The 21,453-nt window shown below is 34.6% G+C and overlaps 1 protein-coding gene across 2 annotated transcripts in view; it reads left to right on the top strand.

Moving 5' to 3' along the window:
- Positions 1–21,453, top strand: part of MAN2A1 (mannosidase alpha class 2A member 1) — a 110,622-nt gene that overhangs the window by 13,623 nt on the left and 75,546 nt on the right. Inside the window, exons 1-5 of one of the 2 annotated variants that reach the window (XM_090130607.1) lie at positions 748–2,978; positions 6,394–6,538; positions 16,901–17,072; positions 18,482–18,609; positions 19,955–20,128. In XM_090130607.1, the coding sequence (XP_089986733.1) occupies positions 2,904–2,978; positions 6,394–6,538; positions 16,901–17,072; positions 18,482–18,609; positions 19,955–20,128 (694 nt within the window). In that variant the 5' untranslated portion in view covers positions 748–2,903. Of the gene's footprint in view, positions 1–747; positions 2,979–6,393; positions 6,539–16,900; positions 17,073–18,481; positions 18,610–19,954; positions 20,129–21,453 lie in introns of those variants that run through there. The other variant, XM_031602663.2, reaches the window with a different exon arrangement.

Genomic DNA, 21,453 nt, shown 5'->3' with positions numbered 1-21,453 from the left:
TTCAGTTTTTTTAGGTGCATTAGAAATAAGTTAAAGTGAATATGAATGTTTTGAATTTTGAGGTAAAATGTTTAGGCTTCAACTAAATGACCTGTTGACTTCTTATGATTAGAAAGTAAGTATTTTTTAACAGTTTGTTCTATCAAATAGTATTACTGTGCTCTGTGTATCTGTTGTAGCTTCCATGGAGATAAACAGGAGAGTTACTCTTGGAGCTACCTATGTAATTTGCTTTATGATAGTTTTACTCACTTCTAAGTCTATATACATGTATATACATAAGTAGCAGGAAATGTTCTCAATGCTGTTCTGGATTCTTACTTATACAGGCCGAGAATATCAGTGTATTTACCTTATAGTCATGGGGTTAGCAGCCATCTATTATTACGTAATTTTAATACTGCTTTATATGCAGTTTATTGTCTAATTTATTGCTAGTCTGATGTGTATTTCGGTTATCTAAAACCTTGGTGTTAGCAGATTTCTGGTAGCACCAGTTAAGTTAACTAATCTTAAGTTACTGTGTTTGAACAGCTGTATCATTTAATGACTCACCAAAGGTGATACAATCAGCAACCTCAGTTTATTTATTTTCATCTAGATTTTTATAAAGAGTAAGAAATTCTGAGCAGATTATTTGAAGAACATTTTTTTAATATTTTTAATTTTTAAACAGCTTATGAGTGTTAATTATGTGCTGTTAATATTTATGAACTTAGAACTGCAGATTTGGAACTTTATTCTTCTGTGCTTGTCTTCAAAGAGAATATACGACAAAGAAATGAGAGATTAGAAAGAAACGAGAGAACATAAATGAAATTTAATGTTTGGGTAATAATTGCTATAGAGAACGAATGCAGAAGATGCTTCACTGAATAAATCATGGGAATCCATTATAGTTATCCATAATGGACAGGCCATTGGGAGAACAGATTCAAATTTGGATTAAAAACCTGTAATATTTCTACGAGAAATATTACAAGGTTTTGTTATTCCAAGAGGTTTATTTTCTTTGCGTAAACTGGAGGAAACAGTGTACTAAAAACATGAGAAACAAAAAGTTCTTGGATAGTATTGGTGAAGGATGATTTTCAATGGCAAAATTGTAGAACAAGAAATGATACACTTAATAACTTACAACGCCCTTCCTACTTTGTGGTGTAGTAGAGATGGCTGCTGCGAAAAAATCATTCAACTGAGAGTTTAACTGATTGTGAGGTATGTCCTCTTTGTCCCCTTCAACCACTGAACCATCTAATATTGTGCATGGCAATGTTGCTCTGTTTAAAACTGAGCATTAGGTTTTTTGTTTGTTTTTTAAAGAGAAAAAAGTGACCTGAAGAAGCATGAAGAGTGTTTTTATTTTGTTAATTTGTACATTCACAACTTCTCTGGGTAATGTGTTTCAGTGCCTTATCACCCTGTAATTAAAGAATCTGTATATAATGTATAGCATAAATTCTCCCCTTTGTAGTTTAAAACCATTGCCTCTTGCCTTATCGCTGTCAGACAATGTAAAAATTTGTTCTGCCTCCTGTTATAAGCTCCCCTCAAGTAGGATGTAGTGAAGTCTCTCCAGAGCCTTCTCTTCTGCAGGCTGAACAAGCCCAGCTTCCTCCAGCTTTCTTTGCAGGGCAGATGTTCCAGCCCTCATATTCATGGCCCTCCTCTGGACCATGAAGTTCAGGGTCTGTGGTTTTTTTTTTCCCACGACCACATTCCTTAAGATCATGAACTCAATCAGGGCATTTTTGCTTGACTTCTCATTTGTTGAGCTCTTAAGCTTGGAATACGTGATTCTTGAGTATTAACCAGTGTTCTTGGATCCTTCTTCTCTTCAGGGCTTTGTCTGTTGAGACTCTTCCAAGCAAAAAGACTGAGGTCAGCTCTTTCGTAGTCAGGTCTTGTGTTCTTCCTTTTTTACACTTCTCATGACTTTGAACTCTAACGTCTCCACGGTCGTGTTTGACCATCCCCAAAAAGCCCCTCCTTTTTTGTGTGGGTGAGATTCAGCAGAGTACCTCCCATTACAGATTGTGATGGAGGCACTCCAGGAACTTCCTATTTGTTTCTGCCTTACTGTGTTGGTAATTGGCATGGGTGAGCTGCCCTGGGTTCTTGCAGCCTGGGCCTGCAAACATGGCAGTGCTCCCGTCTCTCTGCAGAGGGCCTTATCTGCTGATCTCCTTGTCAGGCAGGCTATACCAGTCACCCACTGCAATGCCATCTTTTCAATCCTTATGGACAGTCTCTCAGTTGGCTCCTTTGTCCATATATAGGCAGAACTCCATGCACTTGAGCTTTCTCATGTAATGGGTAATTCTCCTTCTTTGTCTTCCCAGTCTGTCTTTCCTCAGGAGCTTGTATTCCTTCATTTCAACACTGTAGTTTTCGGAGCCATCTCGCTTTGTCTCACTGTAGGCCCTTTGCTTGTTAACCTTGTCAGTTATTTCCTCCCTCACAGGACTGCTGACAGCTCTTTCTTACCCATCATTCCTAGCAGAAAGCTCTCCCTACCATGGGAGCCATTCTGCAGGCAAAGATCACTTTGTCCTGCCCAGTGAGAAGCATCCAATCTCTTCCAAGCAGAAACTGATCTGCAAACAGGTTCATAGAATCCCAAATCCTGTTGCCAGCACCATTTCTTCACCCAGTTATTGATCTCTGCTATCACATCTTTTCCTCTCAATATCAGGATTGAGAAGAATGCCACTTGGGCCTCCGTGTCCTTGACTACTGCCTCTAGAGCTCTGTATTCACTTCTGATATTATACAGTTTGCCCTTGGCAATATCATTTGTGACCATGGAAGAGCAACAAGGTGTACTAGTCAGGGAGCCGAGCAAGCTTAGAGCTCTGTAACAGCCTGCATCTGGACCCCTGGCAGGAAGCAGACCTCTCTAGATGGCACCCCAGACAGTTATTTCAGAGAACTCCAAGATCTGTTTCCTGAGTTGCAGCTCCCAGCTCTTGAACCATGTGAGCACAGTGTCAAATCCCTTTTTATCTAATATATATATTATATATATATATAGTTATATATCAATATATATTATATATTAATATATGTTATTATTATATATTGAGTATGTTGTGGACTATATGAATCTCGCAGAATGCAGAAACCTTTATGTGAAATTCAGGCATTGCACATGAGAAAGACTCATATGAATGTGTGTGCCTCCATGAATTGTTGCTTTTATAATAAATATATCTTTATGCTTGATACTTCAAAAGAATTTTTCAGTCTTAAGGCCTGTTATTGGTAACTGGCAAATTTGCGAAGTGTGCACTTCATTTTCTATGAAGGATGCATTTCATAGAAGAGTCATAGTTCTTGAAAATCAAATCCTAGAAAAGCAAGGAAATGTTTTTAGCCTAATATCCATATAACCCTTCCTTGTTCTCCTTGAACTGTCAAAACAAAATGTGTGTGCCTACTACTGTTGCACCTGTATTTTCTGTTAAACAATGTTGTTCAAAGGTGGAAGAAATGATGGGACCTCATCTCATGCAACTCAGATATTTAGTCAAGGCCCAGCTGAGGCACTGTTAGTTCTAGGTTTATGGTGGCTTATATTCCAACTTGTGTTTATGTGCATGCACAATCTTAGTCCTGAAAACAGTTTGTACTTTATTTAAATCTTATTTTTCTGAATGTATGCCTTTCCCTTAGATTGTTTTCTCAAACAGAGGTGAGATTTAGTCACTTTTTTTTTTTCTGAAAGCATGTGAAAACTGAGAATTCCAAGTGCTGTGGTTTTTTTGCTGTTAATTTTTCTTCCTAGGTCAGTCACAAAAAGCAGTTGTTTAACTTGAGTTGTTGGATCAGGTGTAGAAGTCTACCAAAAGAATAAAACTCTTTCTTAACTGCTGCTTTCAATTTTGCCTATTTCTTGGGAGTGCTGAGTAAATTTCATGCAGCTGACATTTGTTTTGGGCCCAACTAAGCCTCTGGCTTGATTTGTAAGTAAATAAAAAATTAGTTAAAAATTGCTTTTTTCCCTCTTTTTAATTCTTGACTGACTTGAGTATATTAGAATATAACTTCTAAAATGCATGTTTTTGCCAGATACACTGAATAAAATGAAAGGGGAAAGAAGTGTGGGTGTTGGATCAGTTATGTGCTCCAGCTGTGCAAATAAACAGATAAGAAATATATGGATCTAATCTGTGTTTTGAAAATGCTGAATACAGATTTCTAAAAAGCCTATGTTCTGAAAGCCAAAGGCAAAAGCAAAAAATGTAGTCTGATGGAAGTTGAAGCAGCAATTTTGGTATCTAAAGGAACTGGCTGAAGGTTGGCTTGGGGTAGGTAATCACTGTTTTCAACACTGACATATAGAAGAAACTGCTTAATAACAGAGCTGCTATGTTAACTGTCAAGGTTTTGACTTTCTTACAGTTACTGCTTTGTTGATGTCTTAAGATGTAGTCAGGTAAAAATATCCCATATAATGAGGGTTTTTTTTGGGGAGTTTATACATACTTAAAGTACAAACCCACAACATCTAAAGCTTTTAGAAACTGGAAATTCTTTTATTGTAGTTCATCTTGAAATAACTCGTACCTACCTTTTAGCTGCTGTAAGTGCAGCATTATAATGTGTGGTTAAGCAGTGTGTTTACACTGGCAATCACAAACACTGTATAATGTAGGAAGAAACAGCTTCCAGTGAAAGGCCTGAGATGGCTTCATGCAGAATCTTGTCTTTTTAGGTGGTTACCAAATCAAAATGCCTTACTGTGTTGGAACTTTACCTAAGTAACTTTACCTTACTCTTGTTAGAGTAACGTTTTTGCCTGTATTATCCTTCTCTGGCATTACAAATGTCTAATGCTACTGCATGTATTTTTAGTTCTCATTGGATCCCACATTTCCATTTCTTTTATCCCTAAACAGTAAAGTCAGTTTTTGCTTTACTAAATTCCTCATGTCTTCCACTTGCTCTCCATCCATCTTCCTGCCAGCTGAAATGTTCTTCTTTCAGTCCTTCACTTGCACCTTCTTTAAAGATATCTGCTCTGCTTGGAGGAAACTTCTGTTTGTCTTCTGTGTTTATAAACCCTGCATCAGGGCCAGGTATGAACATATCCTGTCTTCAAGGCAGGAAATTTTCTGTATGAACATTTTTGCACAACAGCTTTAAGCATCGAGGCCACATAGAAAATATGCTAGAATAATTGCTGTCTTAATGATCTTATAATCATAGAATTCTTAAGAGTTGGAAGGTACCTCTGAAGGCCATCTAGTCCAATTCCCCTTCAATGATCAGGCACACCACAGCTGGATCAGGTTGCCCAGGGCTATATCCAGCCTCACCTCAAAGTCTCCTTGTTCTGTCAACACAATCCCTGCTAAAGACTCTGTCCCCTTCTTTCTTGTAGCCCCCTTTAGATACTGAAAAGTAACTATCAGGTCACCTTTTTCTCCACCAGGCTGAACAGCCCTGGCTCTCAGCCTGTCCTCATAGGAGAGATGTTCCATTCTGTGGATCATTTTTGTGGCCTTTCTCTGGATGCACTCCAACAGGTCTATATCTTCCTTTACACAGTTTTGCAGTTTTGTTCTGAGATCGATGTTCTTTCTTAAATAGGAAAATGTAATTTATATCTTCCATGCTGATTCATTTCTCATCTTCTCACAAGGTTGTGAATATCATGAAATTTGTGTGCTGAGGAAAACAACAACAGAAAAAAACCCCAACATTTTATGCTCTTATAATTTCTGCCAACACTGTTGTAGCACAAGTTAAAATACCGTCTTGTTCTTTTTGGGATGGTATAAGATGGCAACTTGAAGTTCTCTTCTGTTCATGTTTTGAGTCTAATATTATGCAGTTCAAATTAACAAATCTGTAGTTTGCTCCGCTACAACTGCTGTGAAATTTAACTGAAATTGTTGAAATCCTTACCTTCTGCAAGTATTTTTTTGGCTTTAGTTATCACTTAAGTGCACAGCTCTGGAACGAACTTCATGGAATGAAACCTGTTGTTATAGATACATTGTGAATTGCTTTCAAGTTGAGGAAGACTATAAGCTAGCTAGCTTTGTAGGTGGCTTTTGTTTTGTTGATTTTTTTTTTTTTTTTTTGCATACTTATTGTGAAAATGCATCTAATTCTGTTTAGATTTTAAAGATGAATTCAAAAGATAATTTTTTGTTCAATTTTGTTGGGGAAAAATGTTAAATGATATCTTTATCTAAAACTGCTTAAATAATTCAAAAATACAAAGCTAATTTTGGAGGTGTGTAAGGAGCTTCATCTTATAATTTATTTCTCCCTTTGTAATGAACAGGCTGATCCAGTATTACTGCTGGTTTTTGAAGAAAAAAGCTTCAGTTTAATAGAATTTTTTAAATGAATTTCTGTTTTGTATTTATCCCTTTTTAGATGTTGGATGTCTATGACATTCTTCCTTTCGATAATCCAGATGGTGGAGTTTGGAAACAAGGATTTGATATTACCTACAATGAAAACGAATGGGATAATGAACCACTTCAAGTTTTTGTTGTGCCTCACTCACATAATGACCCAGGTAATACTTTCTGTTTGGGTATGTAGATGCTTTTGAATTAAGATACATGCTACCATTTCTATTGTAATGTAAGTGTTTTTGAGGCATGCTGCATAACTTGTTGCATCTAAGTTTAGCAAACAGAAATATAATGTTAATGCTGTTGACTTCAGTGAACAGCTTGTTACAGTAGACGTATTTGCATATATTAACTGGAGTTAGAACTTGAGTGCTGTTATTAGAGAAGGTGATGGAGATTTTCTGTGTTTATGTTGCTGATAAACACAGTTTATTCATTGGTGCATCAAATATGTGTTTTTATTTTGATTTCTTAGTGCAACTTGGATATTAAATCCTCAGCTGCTGCTAAAGGAATGTACTTTCTGGAAGATGTTGCACAGTCAAAAACCTCAGACTTGCCATTAAAACTTGCCCTATTCAACTGTCTCTGTCTCCTAGCGTAGGAAAACTATAGTAGGATAATATGAAGTCTGAATTTAAACTGAAATCTGACTAAAGACAGACAGCTAATTTGAATGTAAGTGACTTTGAATACACTAGATGCTCAGGAATAAAACAAAATGAAAGCTGTATTCTGAAGTGAGTGTTATCCAGTTATAACAGCTAAAATAGTCTACTGTAAAGCTACTCAGAGGAAGTCACAATACAAACTCTGATCCACATTCTTGTTGAACTGTCTTTAAACCTGTGTCAATGTGTTTCCTCTCTGGTTGTGCTCCTGAAAACTCTTCCAACAGAAGCTACACTGTGCAGTTGTCTAATTAATGTGAAACTATGCTATAAGAATGTGCAGCACTTTTTAAGTCTCTCAATTCTTTATAAAATGGGTTATGGAGTTTACCTTTCTCCTTTCTTTCTAATGATGCTAATAATATCATATTCTAACTGGAGAGAGTAGATTGGGATCCCATTAGAGGTCAGTTGCTAAGTGTCACCTCTATCTTCAGATGATTTTAGCTAGATTGAAAAAGAATCTCTGCACAAGGAGCTTGATGCTTGGGGGTTACACATAAAAGTTTAAAAGAGCTTTGCTTAAAACTTCTTAAGTGTCCATTCACATCATGAGGTTTGATAAAGGCTCAGTTATACTAATTTATCTTCAAGTGCAGTATATGACAGTGAAGGCTAAGAGCCTGCATTTTGAGTCAGTGTTTTCCTTGACTCTTTTCTATAGGTCAGGAGAAGAGACTTTTTTTGTCACTGAAAATTATCTTCCAGATCACTTATTCTGATGGACTTTTCCATACTTAAGCAGGAGATAGATGCTTGCATGTTCTAATGATAAGTATGCTGTTTTATAACTGCCTAACTAGATGTATAAGAATGCTAGATTCTGTCCTTTTCCTACTTTGAAGTACACTACTCTGTTTACTCTCCATACGAGTTCCATAACAGAGCAGTTTTTAACAAGGTCAGGGTTTTTCCTTGTGTAGATTTTTTTAAAACATAACCCTTGGTTCTTTTTCAACAGGTTTTAGTAATCCTGTTGTCTTTATTTTTATTGTTTTAACCTGTTCTCTAGACACTCCATCTGTAACTGTGTTCTGTGTAAGATCAGATTGGTTCTGATTGATTGTGTAAGATCAGATTGGTAAGGTCATGATTTCATTCTACTACCTGGACTGTCTAATCAATGCTTCATACAGAACTGAACAATTTATTTTGTTATTCTGGAAGGTCTCTTTGGACCTAACCTTCAGCTTTCTAACCTTCATTCTTTTCCTTAATCTTTATATCTACTGATAATAGAGTTATGGAAAGTCTTGGGTTAGAAAAAGCCTTAAAGATCATCTAGTTCCAACTCCCCTGCTGTGGAAAGGCTTGGAATACTCCAGATGGAGCCTCATTAGGGCAGAACAGGTGCAGCCCAGGCTACTGTTGGCCTTTTGGGCTTCAAGTATTTGCTGGTGATTTGTGTCCAGCCGTTTGGCTACCAGGACCTGCAAGTCCTTCTCTGTAGGGCTGTTATCAATGAGTTCTTCTCCCAGTCTGCACACACACATCTGGGATTACTGCAACTCAAGTACAACTCCTTGCACTTGGCTTTGCTGAACCTTATGAGGTCCTCATGAGACCTCAGGCTTGTCCAGAAAGAAGGGATGGCTTCCCTTCTTTCTATTATATCAGCTGCACTATTTGGCTTGATGTCATCTGCAGGCCTTGCTGAGGGTGTACTTGATCCCATTGTCTATGTCATTAATGCTGAAGATGTTAAGGAGTTAGCTGCCCCAGTACAAACCCTTGAGGAATACCAGTTATCACTGGTTCCACTTGGACATACTGCTGTTGGTCACAGCCTTTCAGAAGACTGCAACCATCCAACTAAATAGTCCAGCCTTTGCATTTGTATCTTTCTAACTTAAAGAGAAGGACATGGTGCAGTTCCATGTCAAAGGTCTTGTGAAAGCCAAGGTAGATGACATCCATTGCTTTTCCTTTGTCCACCAGTGCTGTTGTTGTATCATAGAAGGCCACCAGATCAGTCAGGTATGAGCTGCCCTTTAGTGAAGCTAAGCTTGGCTGTCTTGGATGAGCTCCTTGTCTCACGTGTGAGTTAATATAGCGTCCGGGGGATCTGCTCCTAATAAGAATTATTGGCTTGTATTATCCCAGGTCTTCAGAGTTATCTGATATGCTGCTATTTTTTTGGTTCCAGGAGAAAAAAAATGTTGGTAACACGTTGATGTTTGTAGATTTGTAGTTGCAGCTAAGCAGTCCTGTACAAAGCCAAGGCTATTTGCAGTGAAGGGCTCAAGAAGTTGCAAGGAAACAGAATTAGGACAACTGGCTTAAAGGGATATTCCATGCCATATGAGATAAAGCAGAAGGAGTTTTGAAGGAGGTGGGACTGCATCTTGCTCTTTTTCACTGCTCAGAAGGCTAGTTGGGCATTATTTATGGGATGGTTAGTAGTTGCTTGTGCATCATTTGTTATGTACATTTATGTGTGTGTGTATACATATATATAGTCATAATTATTATCCTTTTCCTCTTCTCTGTCTGAGTAAATAGTTTTATTTCAACCCATGAGTTCTACATTTTTCTGTCATGTTTGGATTGTTTGTTGTCTGTGGAGAAAGAAACCAAATGAGAGAGAAGCAAAAACATTTTTGAGTTGCCAGTATTATTAGATTTCTGAGACGGAATTTTGCCAATTCTTTGCCAGAGTTGGTCCTGCCAGCCTTTTCTTGATTAATTTCTTGTGTTGTCACTTACAAAACTTTCTTACCCTGAAAGTATGCAGTGTATCTGTCATTTCTTTAATTTTACATCTGAGTGGTGATGTCTTTTGGTGTGCTTGAAAGTTCAGTTTAATGAAGTTTTATCTGATTCTACCCTGCCTTCTCAGCAGTGCTCTGGACCACTTCCAAACACAGATGCATTGGTCATAATGAATTTTGCTTCTGAGATGGATTACCAGCAGTCAGTTGTTTATTTTGAAGGGAGTCAGTCGTTAAATCTGTAAGGTACTTGTTCTTCCAGCTCTCTGGAAGAAGTCCTCTGTGTGGTTGTCTCTTATATAATAACATTTGAGTAATTCTGTGAAGTTATGAGACCTGTCTCTTATTTCTGTTGTGATTTTTTTATTTTCCTACGTAGGGCATCCCTGAGGACTTGTCCAATATCTTGGCTGACATCAGAGATAACTTTCACCTTTCATCTTACTGGTGTTTTGTTTTGGCTAATACCTTTAATATTAATATCTAAGTGACATATTTCTTTAATATAAAATCTGTATTTAGGAAACCAAGAAATCATCATCTCCTTGTGCTTACAAGTCACAGTCAGATTTCTTAACTGATATAAAATAGCATTAGACTGAGATATAGTAATGGTATGTGTAGTTCCTTCCATCACTACAGGTGTGATTGTGTGACACTGATTATTGTTTGCTTTAGGTAAAGTGTGAAATGCCTTCTGGTGAAAAAGCTATAAGATAATGATGAACCTACATTGTAAAAACAAACATGAAAAATATTTACCAATAAGTAGTGTTGATTGGTAAAGATGTAACTAGAAGCCTATATTGTATTTTCTTATCTGAGAGTACTTTAGCTTTTCACATAACCAGTTATACCTCTGAAATCTGTAGCTGAAAGGCAAAGAAGCTACCCTGAAACAGAATCCTTGAGGAAAGAAAAGGTGGTTTTCAGTTCTGAGCTCTGTTTTTAGAGGCAACACAGACCATGTGTCTGAAACACTTGGAGATTAGATTCTGATAAATCTGGCTTGCCTTCTTCCATGAGAACACAACCAGGACCTGCAAAGTTAGATCTCTGTGATTCTTCCTTCAATGATAATATATGCATTAATTATTGGGAAAATAGGTATGAAAATGAGTACCTCTCATGCTTTGGATGAATTGCAGACATAATTGTGTTTCAGCTACTGGCAATCAATGAAGATCAGAGCACCTTGCTAACATGAAGTCAAAAGACATCAAAGATAACTGTCCAGCCCGTGTAGCATTTATTGCTGTATTGACTATGATCTTGATAATGTTTTTTTCAGTTAGTTATTATAGAATTGAGACTTGTGAACTTTGTAATACGTATGTGTACATATGATTTGAGTATTTGCTGGATGGGTTTGTTTCAGACATAATACAAGCAGCTCTTAACTAGACTTTAAAGCGATTAAAGCATTTCTTTTTCCCCCAGATTTCTGCCTGAGTAAAAAATATATGTGAAAATGTATGTGAATGTATATCAGGCCTAAAACTGCTTTGAGAAACTTCGTTACTATATCATCAGTACCTTTACCTTACTAGCAATCACAATAACTCCTTTTTCTTATTGAAGATTATCTCCATTTCTCAGGTGGCAATCTCTGTAGCTTTAAGAAATGGATTGAAGAATTTAGAAGAAAATTTAAGTGTCAGGTTTTAAAACACGTAGTTTCAGGATTGTTTTCAGTTTACCGGATCTCGATACAGTTTTCAGATGACTTAATTAAAGGCTGACATAGTTTTCCTGACATAATTAAAGGCTAATTAAGACTGCTCTTCTTAGCCATTAAAATATAAGAACAGGGTGATGTAATGGTGAACCAGAAATTAAATACCAGTTGAATAAAATCTGAGTTTATCTGTCAAAGTTTCAGAATGTAGACTGTGAAATTGAAAGTTTACTGATCGATGTGTTCAGGTTGTTTTCAACAGGAAGTTTAAAATACAATCATTTCTGTTCACTTAGACCTTAATAAATGGCCACGATGTTAAACAGGGAACTGTCTGTGGGGATTATGAAAAGATCATACACTATAAACTGAATGGTGAAGGCTTAATATTTCTCTGTGGAGGAGGATGAGGTCTAGGAATAGAAATGGCATTTGCAAAGCTGGGTGTTTATTTGATTTGTTTTGTGATGTTCTGAACTACAGGAATCTCAGTTTTTATTACTGGCTTCTTGGTATTTCTGTGGTTGCATGTAAGGTGGTAGGTAACTTTCAGGTAAAGAGGTTTTCTTTTCATTTTTATGTCAGGACAGTTCCACTGAAAGTTGACAGTACTGTTGCAGAGAGCATGCTTTTGATTAATGATCAGTGTAATTTTTCTTCCCATCTAAGGCACAAGGGCAGCAGATTTGTTATGTACACAGCAGAAATATGCCTTGCACTGTGTAAGCCAAACACGTTATTCTCTCTATACTTTTTTTAAGTACCTCATATTTCATGACAGATTTTGCTTTTGGTAATCAAATAAGTTGTTAGTTATGATTATGAAAGTATATATGTAGCAAGTATGGAATAATTCTTGGAATTTATTGAAGAAAAATCTTTTACAAGCTAAGAATGGTACTGGAAAATAAGAATACTCTTTTACCACTTCAGTATAAGGATTTCTCCTCCTGAACAGTATTACTAGGGAGAATAACTTTGGGTCAAGGTCATGTTCTGCTTATGAATTAGCATAAATGTTGCAGGTAGCTTTGTGTCATTTTCTGGTTTTACACTATGCCAAACACAAAAATGAGAATTAATCTTAAGATTGCTTTAACTTTTTCAGTTAACTTTACCTCAGAGACAACATACTTCATCAAGTTTTCTTTCCCATCCTTAGCCAAGGATTATTCATGGTTATTGGATAGGCACTTTTTTATGAAATTGAGGTCTTTGTGACGAACTTTTTTTTGGGCGGGAAAAAAAAAAGCAAAGCAATAAACTTGTTTACTTGCTTTAGTAAGTTTTGACATGAATGATATGAGATCTCTAAATAAAACGATTGATGCAGACTTTAAGGACTTTTGTTTTTAATTACTGGATTGACAAGCTTTTGGATTTTTTATTTCTAGTATTTGTATTCTTACTGAATGTTCCTGTGTGTGATTAGTTAAAAACATACACCATTTTAAAATTCTTGAAAGCACTGAACTTGTGGCTACGTGTCTGCCACTCTTGTCTTTTGTTCTTTTTTTTTTTTCAAGCTTTCCATGTTACCTAAAGCATGGATATAATGTGAATCTAGACATCCTCCTTCAGCTTTTTGTAATAGCTTTTTGTTTTCCAGGAACTGATTAATTTAGTATTAAACAGAATTATATGAATTAAAAAAAAAAAAACAAAAAACAAAAAATGGCACCAACATTTTTTAAAGTAATTTGAGTGTGCATCTTAAAGTTTCAAGAATTGAAGTTTCACTACTTTGTTGTTTTACAATTCTGGAAAGCTATACAGTGCTAACTGAAACTCAGTGGTTTTACTTAGTTGTGCAGTAAAATTGATAAATCACTCAAACTTCTTTTTTCTTTTTTTTTTTACAAAAAGTTCAGAAATGTGAATTTTAGGCTGATTTAATCTGATCTGCTGTAAATTAAGTTGGCAGTGCAAACTGCCCTCAAAAATGCATTTATCTAGTAACTCTTAGTATTCTAGCCATTCACTAGATACACTTTCATATTTTCAAGGTTGACCTCTGATTCTTAGCATGATGAGGCAAAGTGCTTTTACTTATATAGGTTACTTTTTGCATTATGCTAGCTTGTCTACTTCTGTTCTGATTTTTCTTTTGGAACTTTACCTGTATCTCTACTTGCATGCCCTGAAGTTTCAGGCAGGAATTGAGATGGGAAGTATGGAGAAATGCTTTAGAATTTTTTTGAATGTTATTTGTGTGATTTTGGGACATGACTCTTGGATTCTGTCAACCAGAAAAAAATGTGTAAACGTTAGGAAAAGTGGAAATAGAGGAAGTAAAACCCCAGCTAGATTATAATTTGTGGTAAGTGAAGAAAGCTGAATTTTTTTCACTTAAGTGGACAAATACAAGTGAGGCAATCCAAGGCTCTCTATTCCTCTATTCTTATGTCATATGCTTGCAGAAAAGAAAGTAACTGGCAAAGCCCTAAATAGTCATTAAGTCAAGAGTAGCATAAGAAAATTAAAGACAGTATTTTTTCTTATTTACAATTTTATTTTGAGAAAGATCACACTGTAAGTTTAAATTGAGAATTGTGACTTTGCTGATGTAAATATGTTTAATTTTGGCAATTGTAGATTTAAGCTGCTTCACTCTTTCCATAGTATTTTTTTTATTTTTTTTTTTGTGATCCAAATACACTGGTAAACCTTTTCTTTCAACTTAGGAATAAACGCTTAGCTTATGTGTAAACAAAGTATGAACTGGAGTGGTACTAAAATCTTAAGCAATGTTAGGGACTAAGAATGAATTAATATTTAAGGTGATAGTAGCATATAGGTAGCAATTGCCAGAGAATTTATTTATTGTTCTCTTCAGCTTCTGATACTTAGGTTTGAATGTTTATGGCTCCATGCAAAGTTGGACAGTCTCTGTAAGTAAAGGGTATAAGAACTATCGATTTAGAACTGAACGTATCAAGTGCAGGGTGTACCAGATGTACAGTAATGACATGTCAGGTGACTTTCTGATGACTTGCAACTAATTGTGTGAGCGCTTAAATTTTTCCTAAGACTGCCTGAAGATTCAGAGTACGAATTCTGCCTCTATAGCTTAGCTGAAAATATATTAAAAACAACTCTCCAACAATTTTTTTTTCCTACATTATAATGTAATTTTATGTCATTTGCTTTGTTATTTGTCCTTGTCATTCTTTATGTTGGTTTATTATTGAGATTTCTTATGATGTTTGGGACAACTAATTCAGTGTATGCTCCCTTTTATTTCCGCAATGTAGTCAAGTAATAAAAGCATGCTAAAATAGTTTATGATGATGACATATTTCTGCATATGAAGAACATAAAATGATTTGAATGGTTTCACCTCATTCTGCATGAAATCTGTGCTAATGTGAGAACATTATCCCTTGCAGAAGAAATTCCTAGTAAAAAGTTGTGAATTTGTAGCCTGCTACATGTAAATCATTTGATGCAAGTATCAATAAAGTATTTGGTTGTGAAAAGGTAAAATGGAGAAGATTATCAATTCTTTGAGTGAAAGCTTCTGTAACAAATTACTGATTGAAATAGATTGTGATTTTTTGCCAAATTCTTTGGCAGAATTTTGATTAAAACCAGCATAAAACTAAAATAAGTTCAGCTTGTTCTCTGCTTTTTTTTTTTTTTTTGGCCATTGTGAAATTGTAATTTACTGTCAGCTTTTTGTATTAAGCTTTCAAAACTTTTGAGTAAAAGTATATTCACATCTGGATTGAAAGCTCTCAAATTAACTTTCTTAACAAAATATAGTTTCTCCTTTAAATTTTATGTACGGAGAAACACAGATGTGGAGATTCTTCTAGATACAAAATATCTTGTTTCTTTGTTTCTTTGTTGGTGTTTTATTTTAAAGACATTGAACTAACACTTTTCCTCAGGAGTGCTATAATTTTCTTTTTAAGGTAGAAAACGGAAGTTTTTGGAAACTTGCAGCATTTTTGTTTATTCCAGAATACTTTTGTTTGAATTTGATCTTTCCGAACTTGAGTGCAACTTGAAAATCAGATTTCACCTCAAAGTCTGATGGTTATTTCTAGTTTCTGTACTTTAAATATATTTACAATTTGATGTAAACAGGAAAATAATGTTTTGTAGAGCAGTTCTTCCTAAGATTAATGCCATCTGTCTATTATCATGAAAATAAAGCAGAATAGAATCTGAATATTGATTTAGAGTTGTTATAATAACAAATACAGAGTTTATAATTATACTGAAATCTTTTTTTTTTTTTTTGCATTTATCCAACTATTTTGAAACAGTATTAACTAATTCCAGAACAGCTTAATGCTTATTGCTGGCACTGTCATATAATAGCAGTGACTTCACAGAATAAAAGCCAGGGGGAAAACTGATAATCAGCGTGAAATCATTAGGGTCAGATTTATCTGGATGAAGTCCTCACATCTCATGGAAATTTTCACAAAATCTTAAGATGTAGGTGCCACAGGGATAGTTTGCAGTATCACTTGTGTTCTTCTATACTTACTGTATATTACTGAAGCTCAGCTGCCAAGTCCCTTTTGGCAGCACACACATTCATAACAAGAGCTGGTATGAAGAGTTAGGAGTATTCTGCTCATGTGTTAAGTAGACAGGCTTATTTTCCCTCTCTCCCAATTGCAATTATGGAAAGAAAAATCTTCCAAGTTTTGTAGTGGAAGATGAATGTACTTTCTCATATAAGGTATTAGGTAAGGAATTTCATGGAAGGCTATGCAGTGTGAAGCCTGAGTGCATGGTTAATTAGATATGCATCACTGAGTTGATACATTTTAATAGTCATTGCTGATAGATATCTGGTAAATGATGCTGGAGTTGTGCAGCAGGGCCTGATGCTGCTTGGTTGCTTCCATTTTACTTCTTTACACCTGAGGCTGAGCAATACCATTAATCTCTTTGCATTTTCTCTTTAAGGTCCATGTATAATGTGTTGCTAGTAATTTTGCTATGTAAGATTTTTATATAAAGAAGAAATTCAAGGGCAATTACGGGGATGTGTATGATGGAATAAGTCAAAAACTAGGAAGACACCAGTTAACATATAGTTTTCTGAGAGAGATGAGGAAGCTTAATGGGAATTACCAAAGGATATGAATTTGCAGATATCTACATCTTCTTTTGATTTCTTCATTTCTGCTTAAATTATTTAAAAAAAATACACAAGTTAAAAATCTGCATATTCTCAGCTGATTGAAGTAGAATGCCTAATAATCTGCATATTTATAATACAAGAAAATAAAACAACTGAACTTTGTAAAAAACAAACAACTCCCCCTCCAAAACCAAAACAAAACATGAAGCCAACAAAAAACCCTCAGAATTTAGCACTACAAACTAACCATAGCATGTAAAACTCAGTTCAAGTTTTTGCAGGGAGTGGAAAGAAGATAGATCACTAAGACTTTTGAAAGCAACTTAAATTTTACTTTTTTTTTTTTTTGAACTTAGGTTGGCTGAAGACTTTTGATGATTACTTCAGAGATCAGACACAGCATATCTTAAATAACATGGTTATTAAACTGCAAGAAGACAACCGAAGGAAATTTATTTGGTCTGAAATTTCTTACTTTTCAAAATGGTGGGATGGAATAGATAGCCAGAGAAGGGATGCTGTTAAAAGGTTTGAACACTTTTGCTACTACTTACATTCCATATTGCATGTTTTCATACTTCATGTATACTTGACTACATTGTAAACTTTATATTTCACTTGTGATGCAAAATTACTAGAGCAAGTGCAGTACTCTAATACTGATTTTTTGGTTTTGTTTACTGTTTTCCAGTTAAAAATTAAAACTGTTACGAGAAATAGAAATCATAGATATGATTCTATGACAAATAGAGCCTCGTTACTGACTTGCTGAAAAACTGTCTAAAAGTTTCCATGTCCAATCATGAAGATGTCATTCAAATTGTTATTAAATTGTGATTGTAAGCCTAACTTCTTTATTTGGAGACATGTTCAAGTACTGACAATTGAATAAAAATAATCTTTCATGGTAGCGATTTATATATTTTTTTCCTTCAGTTATAAAACTGTTGTGAAATGAGATTGTTCCTTGTTAAATACATTTTTAAGACAAGTGGCACTTCCAATTGTACAATCTTACTCCTCTAATTTATTTTTAAAATCACAAGTTGAAATATAATAGAAAAGTAAATGGTTTGCCTAGGCACTGAAGTGAGAAAATATGCTCCTTGATAAAAGTAAGTAAGGATCTAGTTAAGAGTTTTGAAAGACATGTGTTTAATTTTTAATGTGCTTTGCTTCAAGACTGGATCCAACTGTCCATAGCTCACCTCTGTGATGCTCTTCTGCTCATACTCCCCCTTCAAGATGCATGGGGTGCAGTATACATTAGGGTTATAAAAGCTTCATAACTGCGAAGTTTATACAACCCTGAAAATCTTGAAAATGACATGTAAATACTTTTTAAACATATTTTTCTAATGCATGAATATATGTATGAATTCTTTTTTGAGATTGAAGAAATACTTTGGATCACTGTAAGAGGTAAATGATGTTAGGAAACTATGTGTTTTCTTCAAAGAAATTAGATATTAGTTTAAACTGCTGCAACAGTTAGGGAAAGTAAGAAATTCTGGAGCTTTTATGTATATAATAAACTTTGAAGCTTTATTAAGCTCTCTAAAACAATAAAAAGAGCAAAGGATGGGAGACGTTAGTAGCGCTTTAAATGTGGCATCTCACTCAATTGACCTCTAACACCATGACATGTACGCTATTTTATTTTTGTAATTTATGTATGAAATAGCTTATTTCCTGACTCGAAAAGAAAAAAAAAACTGCAGTAGAGCTGTAATTATTGTTGTACATAGACATCAAGAAATTCACAGTTTGTGTATTCATTTGTTCACTGTTTGAATAAAACAATATAGTCCAGTGATGAAAGTAGCATAATTTGGATTTTGTCATTGTGTCCCTTATAAATAACTATTGGATATTCAGAAATTGATTTTAAAAGTATATTTCCAGATGCAAGGTTTTGATCACAGTTTAATTTTCAGGTTAATAAAAGATGGGCAGTTTGAAATAGTAACAGGAGGATGGGTCATGCCCGATGAAGCTTCTTCGCATTACTTCACTTTAATTGACCAACTGATAGAAGGACATCAATGGCTAGAACGGAACTTGGGTATGTACACTGAACTAAAAGTTAACTGTATTGATACAGCTTTTTAAAAATATATCATGTGCTTAAGAGACTTTGCCTGCTCTGCTTCCCAGAAGTATTAAATCAGATCTTTGTAGTGAAAACCATAAGACTGACTCTAATATTTATAAGTGCAGTTTGCAGATAAAACAAACAAACAAAAAAAAACTTCCTAGATGAAGTGTACTTAAATTATATTCTGTCCTGACGTGTTTTAGTGGTCTTAGGAAGTGGTATTTTGGAAAATGGTGACAGGTTTTCACATTCTTTGAAAATTATTCTTCTGTTTGGGTCTATTCTGCACTCAGTATATTAATTGGATTTCTATGTAAGATTACTAAAAAATAATCTTAGAGTAACTGTAAAACCTAAATTTAAAATCAAAATTGTTTGCGTTAAAAAAAGTAAATAAATAAGGACAACACATTCACTTTCAGAACTTTGAGGAATTATTGAGTAAGGTATTTTTGGCTTACTTCTGTAAGAAGAGATAATCTCTTCTACAGGGGAATTATTTATTTAGTGGTGGACAGCAAACCTCTCTAGAGCACTCTTTCTTAAACTGCAGCTTCCACTATTATGTCTCACAATTAGGAGACTGGAGGTTGAAAGTTTACTATAGCAAAAAGATAATATACTCCCTTCTGCTTTCGTTCTTTCTTCTTTTTTTGTCTTTTTTTTTTTTTATGAGAAGGTAAAAATGTATTCAAAGGAGCCACACTGAAGAATTATTTAAACAAGAGGTAGATACAACTTCTTTACTTGCTAGTATGAAATTAAATTAAAAGGCAGTAGTAACCACTATGATTCTAATGTTTGCCAGCCTGGTAAATTAATTCATTTTGAAAGAAAAAAGTCCCAAAGCAAATGTAGATTAAAATTATTTAAATTACACTGACTGAAAGTCACATCATGTTTTCATCTGTTTTCATCGGTTCATTTTCTTTCAGCGTTCCTTTCCAATTGTAACATCTGGAAATGACTTAAATGAGAAAGAAGTTTAATTATGTTTCCACGTAAAGCTGTTTGAGACAAAATGAAAGTAGTATAACAATATGGGGTACTAATCTCAGGTTTTTTTTTAATGCAGTTAGACAGGCTTGCCTCAAGGATATTTGATTTTTTTCATAAGTAATTATCTGTTTAATTCTAGATACTTGATTTTAAGGTGTGTACTGCAGGAGGCTTAGTACCCAGCTGTATATTTTATTTTATCTTCTTTGAAATTCTGTATTTAATGGTCTGATTTGAACAATATTGGTTCATGTTTCTTTCAGTGAATGGTAAGAATTTTTTCATCCGCTTTAACTTTTTACCTTGTCAACAGGAGTAAAACCAAAGTCTGGTTGGGCAGTTGATCCCTTTGGGCATTCACCAACAATGGCCTATCTTCTGAAACGTGCAGGATTTTCAAAAATGCTTATACAGAGAGTTCATTACTCAGTTAAAAAATATTTTGCAACTCGGAAGACACTAGAATTCTTTTGGAGACAAAACTGGGGTATGTGTGTTTTCCTTTCTGTCAATGTGTATATTTTGTTTATACAGGGAAAATGTGGCGATAACTTGAATAAATACTCTGAAAAATCTTTACAGACAGGTTGCTTAGAGTAGTTAGTCTAGGTTTACAAAAAAATTGAAGTTCCATTAAAAAAGAAATAGACTATTAATTTTATTTGAGGATAGTTTTTATAACAAAAAGGAAAAGTGAATACCTGAACATTAGAGAAGGGATGAAAGCTGAAGTTTTTCTGTTGGTTGTCTTATCTTACTGTTTCTTCACTTTTGAATGTGTTTTTATTTCATTTTCCTTCTCCCATCTCTTTTGCACAATATATGGGGAGGGGAAAAGTGTTTCATGGGTTTTTTTAATGTTTTTTTTTCCTATTTCCCACTTAAAAACTTTGAATGAAAGTTCACCTTCCTTTCAAGTATATAAAAAAGTACACTTTACTTTTAAAATATATGAAAGCAATTACACTTAAATTACATGTTATACAGTTTGAAAGGTTTCATACTTAATGTGGTCTTAGAAAATTGTCTTAGAAAACTGATATGTGTTTAAATGACTGTGCTTTTCCATTTGAATCTTTTGTTGTGTTTAGTATTCTTTTTCAAGTTTTTATAAGCTGTTTGGTGAAGGTATGCAATCAAGTTTTTTTTCTTTTTTAAAATAAACTGATATGTCACTATTTTGTCAGTACAGAGCGTAACAAGTTTGTTTTATACGTGCTATTACAAGGTAGTGATGATTCTGAAGTTTTATGGTACCTGTATGTTGTTAATCAGATATTGTAATGAGAAGGTACTCAGGGAAGGCAATCTGCTGTGCAAGCAAACTTTTCCTGAGGAAAACATAAAAGTGTGAAATAAATAGTCCTTTAGAAACAATTCAGAGTTTTTAATGTTGGTATACACCACTCATTTAATAGATGACTTAACTGACCTGCCCATTTAAAATGATTGCATGCATAAATCATGTGTATGCTAATAGTATAGTGTTTAGATTTCAGAAGAAGGCTATTCAAAAGAGATCACAGATCAAAGTTCAAAGCATGTTCATCTGACATAATATGTACCTGAGGTGAAGATAACTGCTGTAGTTGAAAAGTAAATACATATATTAATGGATAATTGCCTTTAAAGTTATAACAAAGTAATACTAAAATAAGAGTATTTAATTAAAGGTCTGAAGTGGGATGACAAAGACTTAAGGTTTTGGAGAGTATTTAGTTATGTATTATTGACATATTTTTCTTAGTATACAGGTTTTTGGTACATCAGCAGCATTCATAAAATGCTTGAAGTGCATAGTGAAGTAAACAG

The sequence above is a fragment of the Phasianus colchicus genome, chromosome Z (genome assembly GCF_987193195.1).
Source record: "Phasianus colchicus chromosome Z, bPhaCol1.hap1.1, whole genome shotgun sequence".
Lineage (NCBI taxonomy): Eukaryota > Metazoa > Chordata > Aves > Galliformes > Phasianidae > Phasianus > Phasianus colchicus.
The sequence above is the reverse complement of the archived record's forward strand: the minus strand, read 5'-3'. Positions and strand labels throughout refer to the sequence as shown.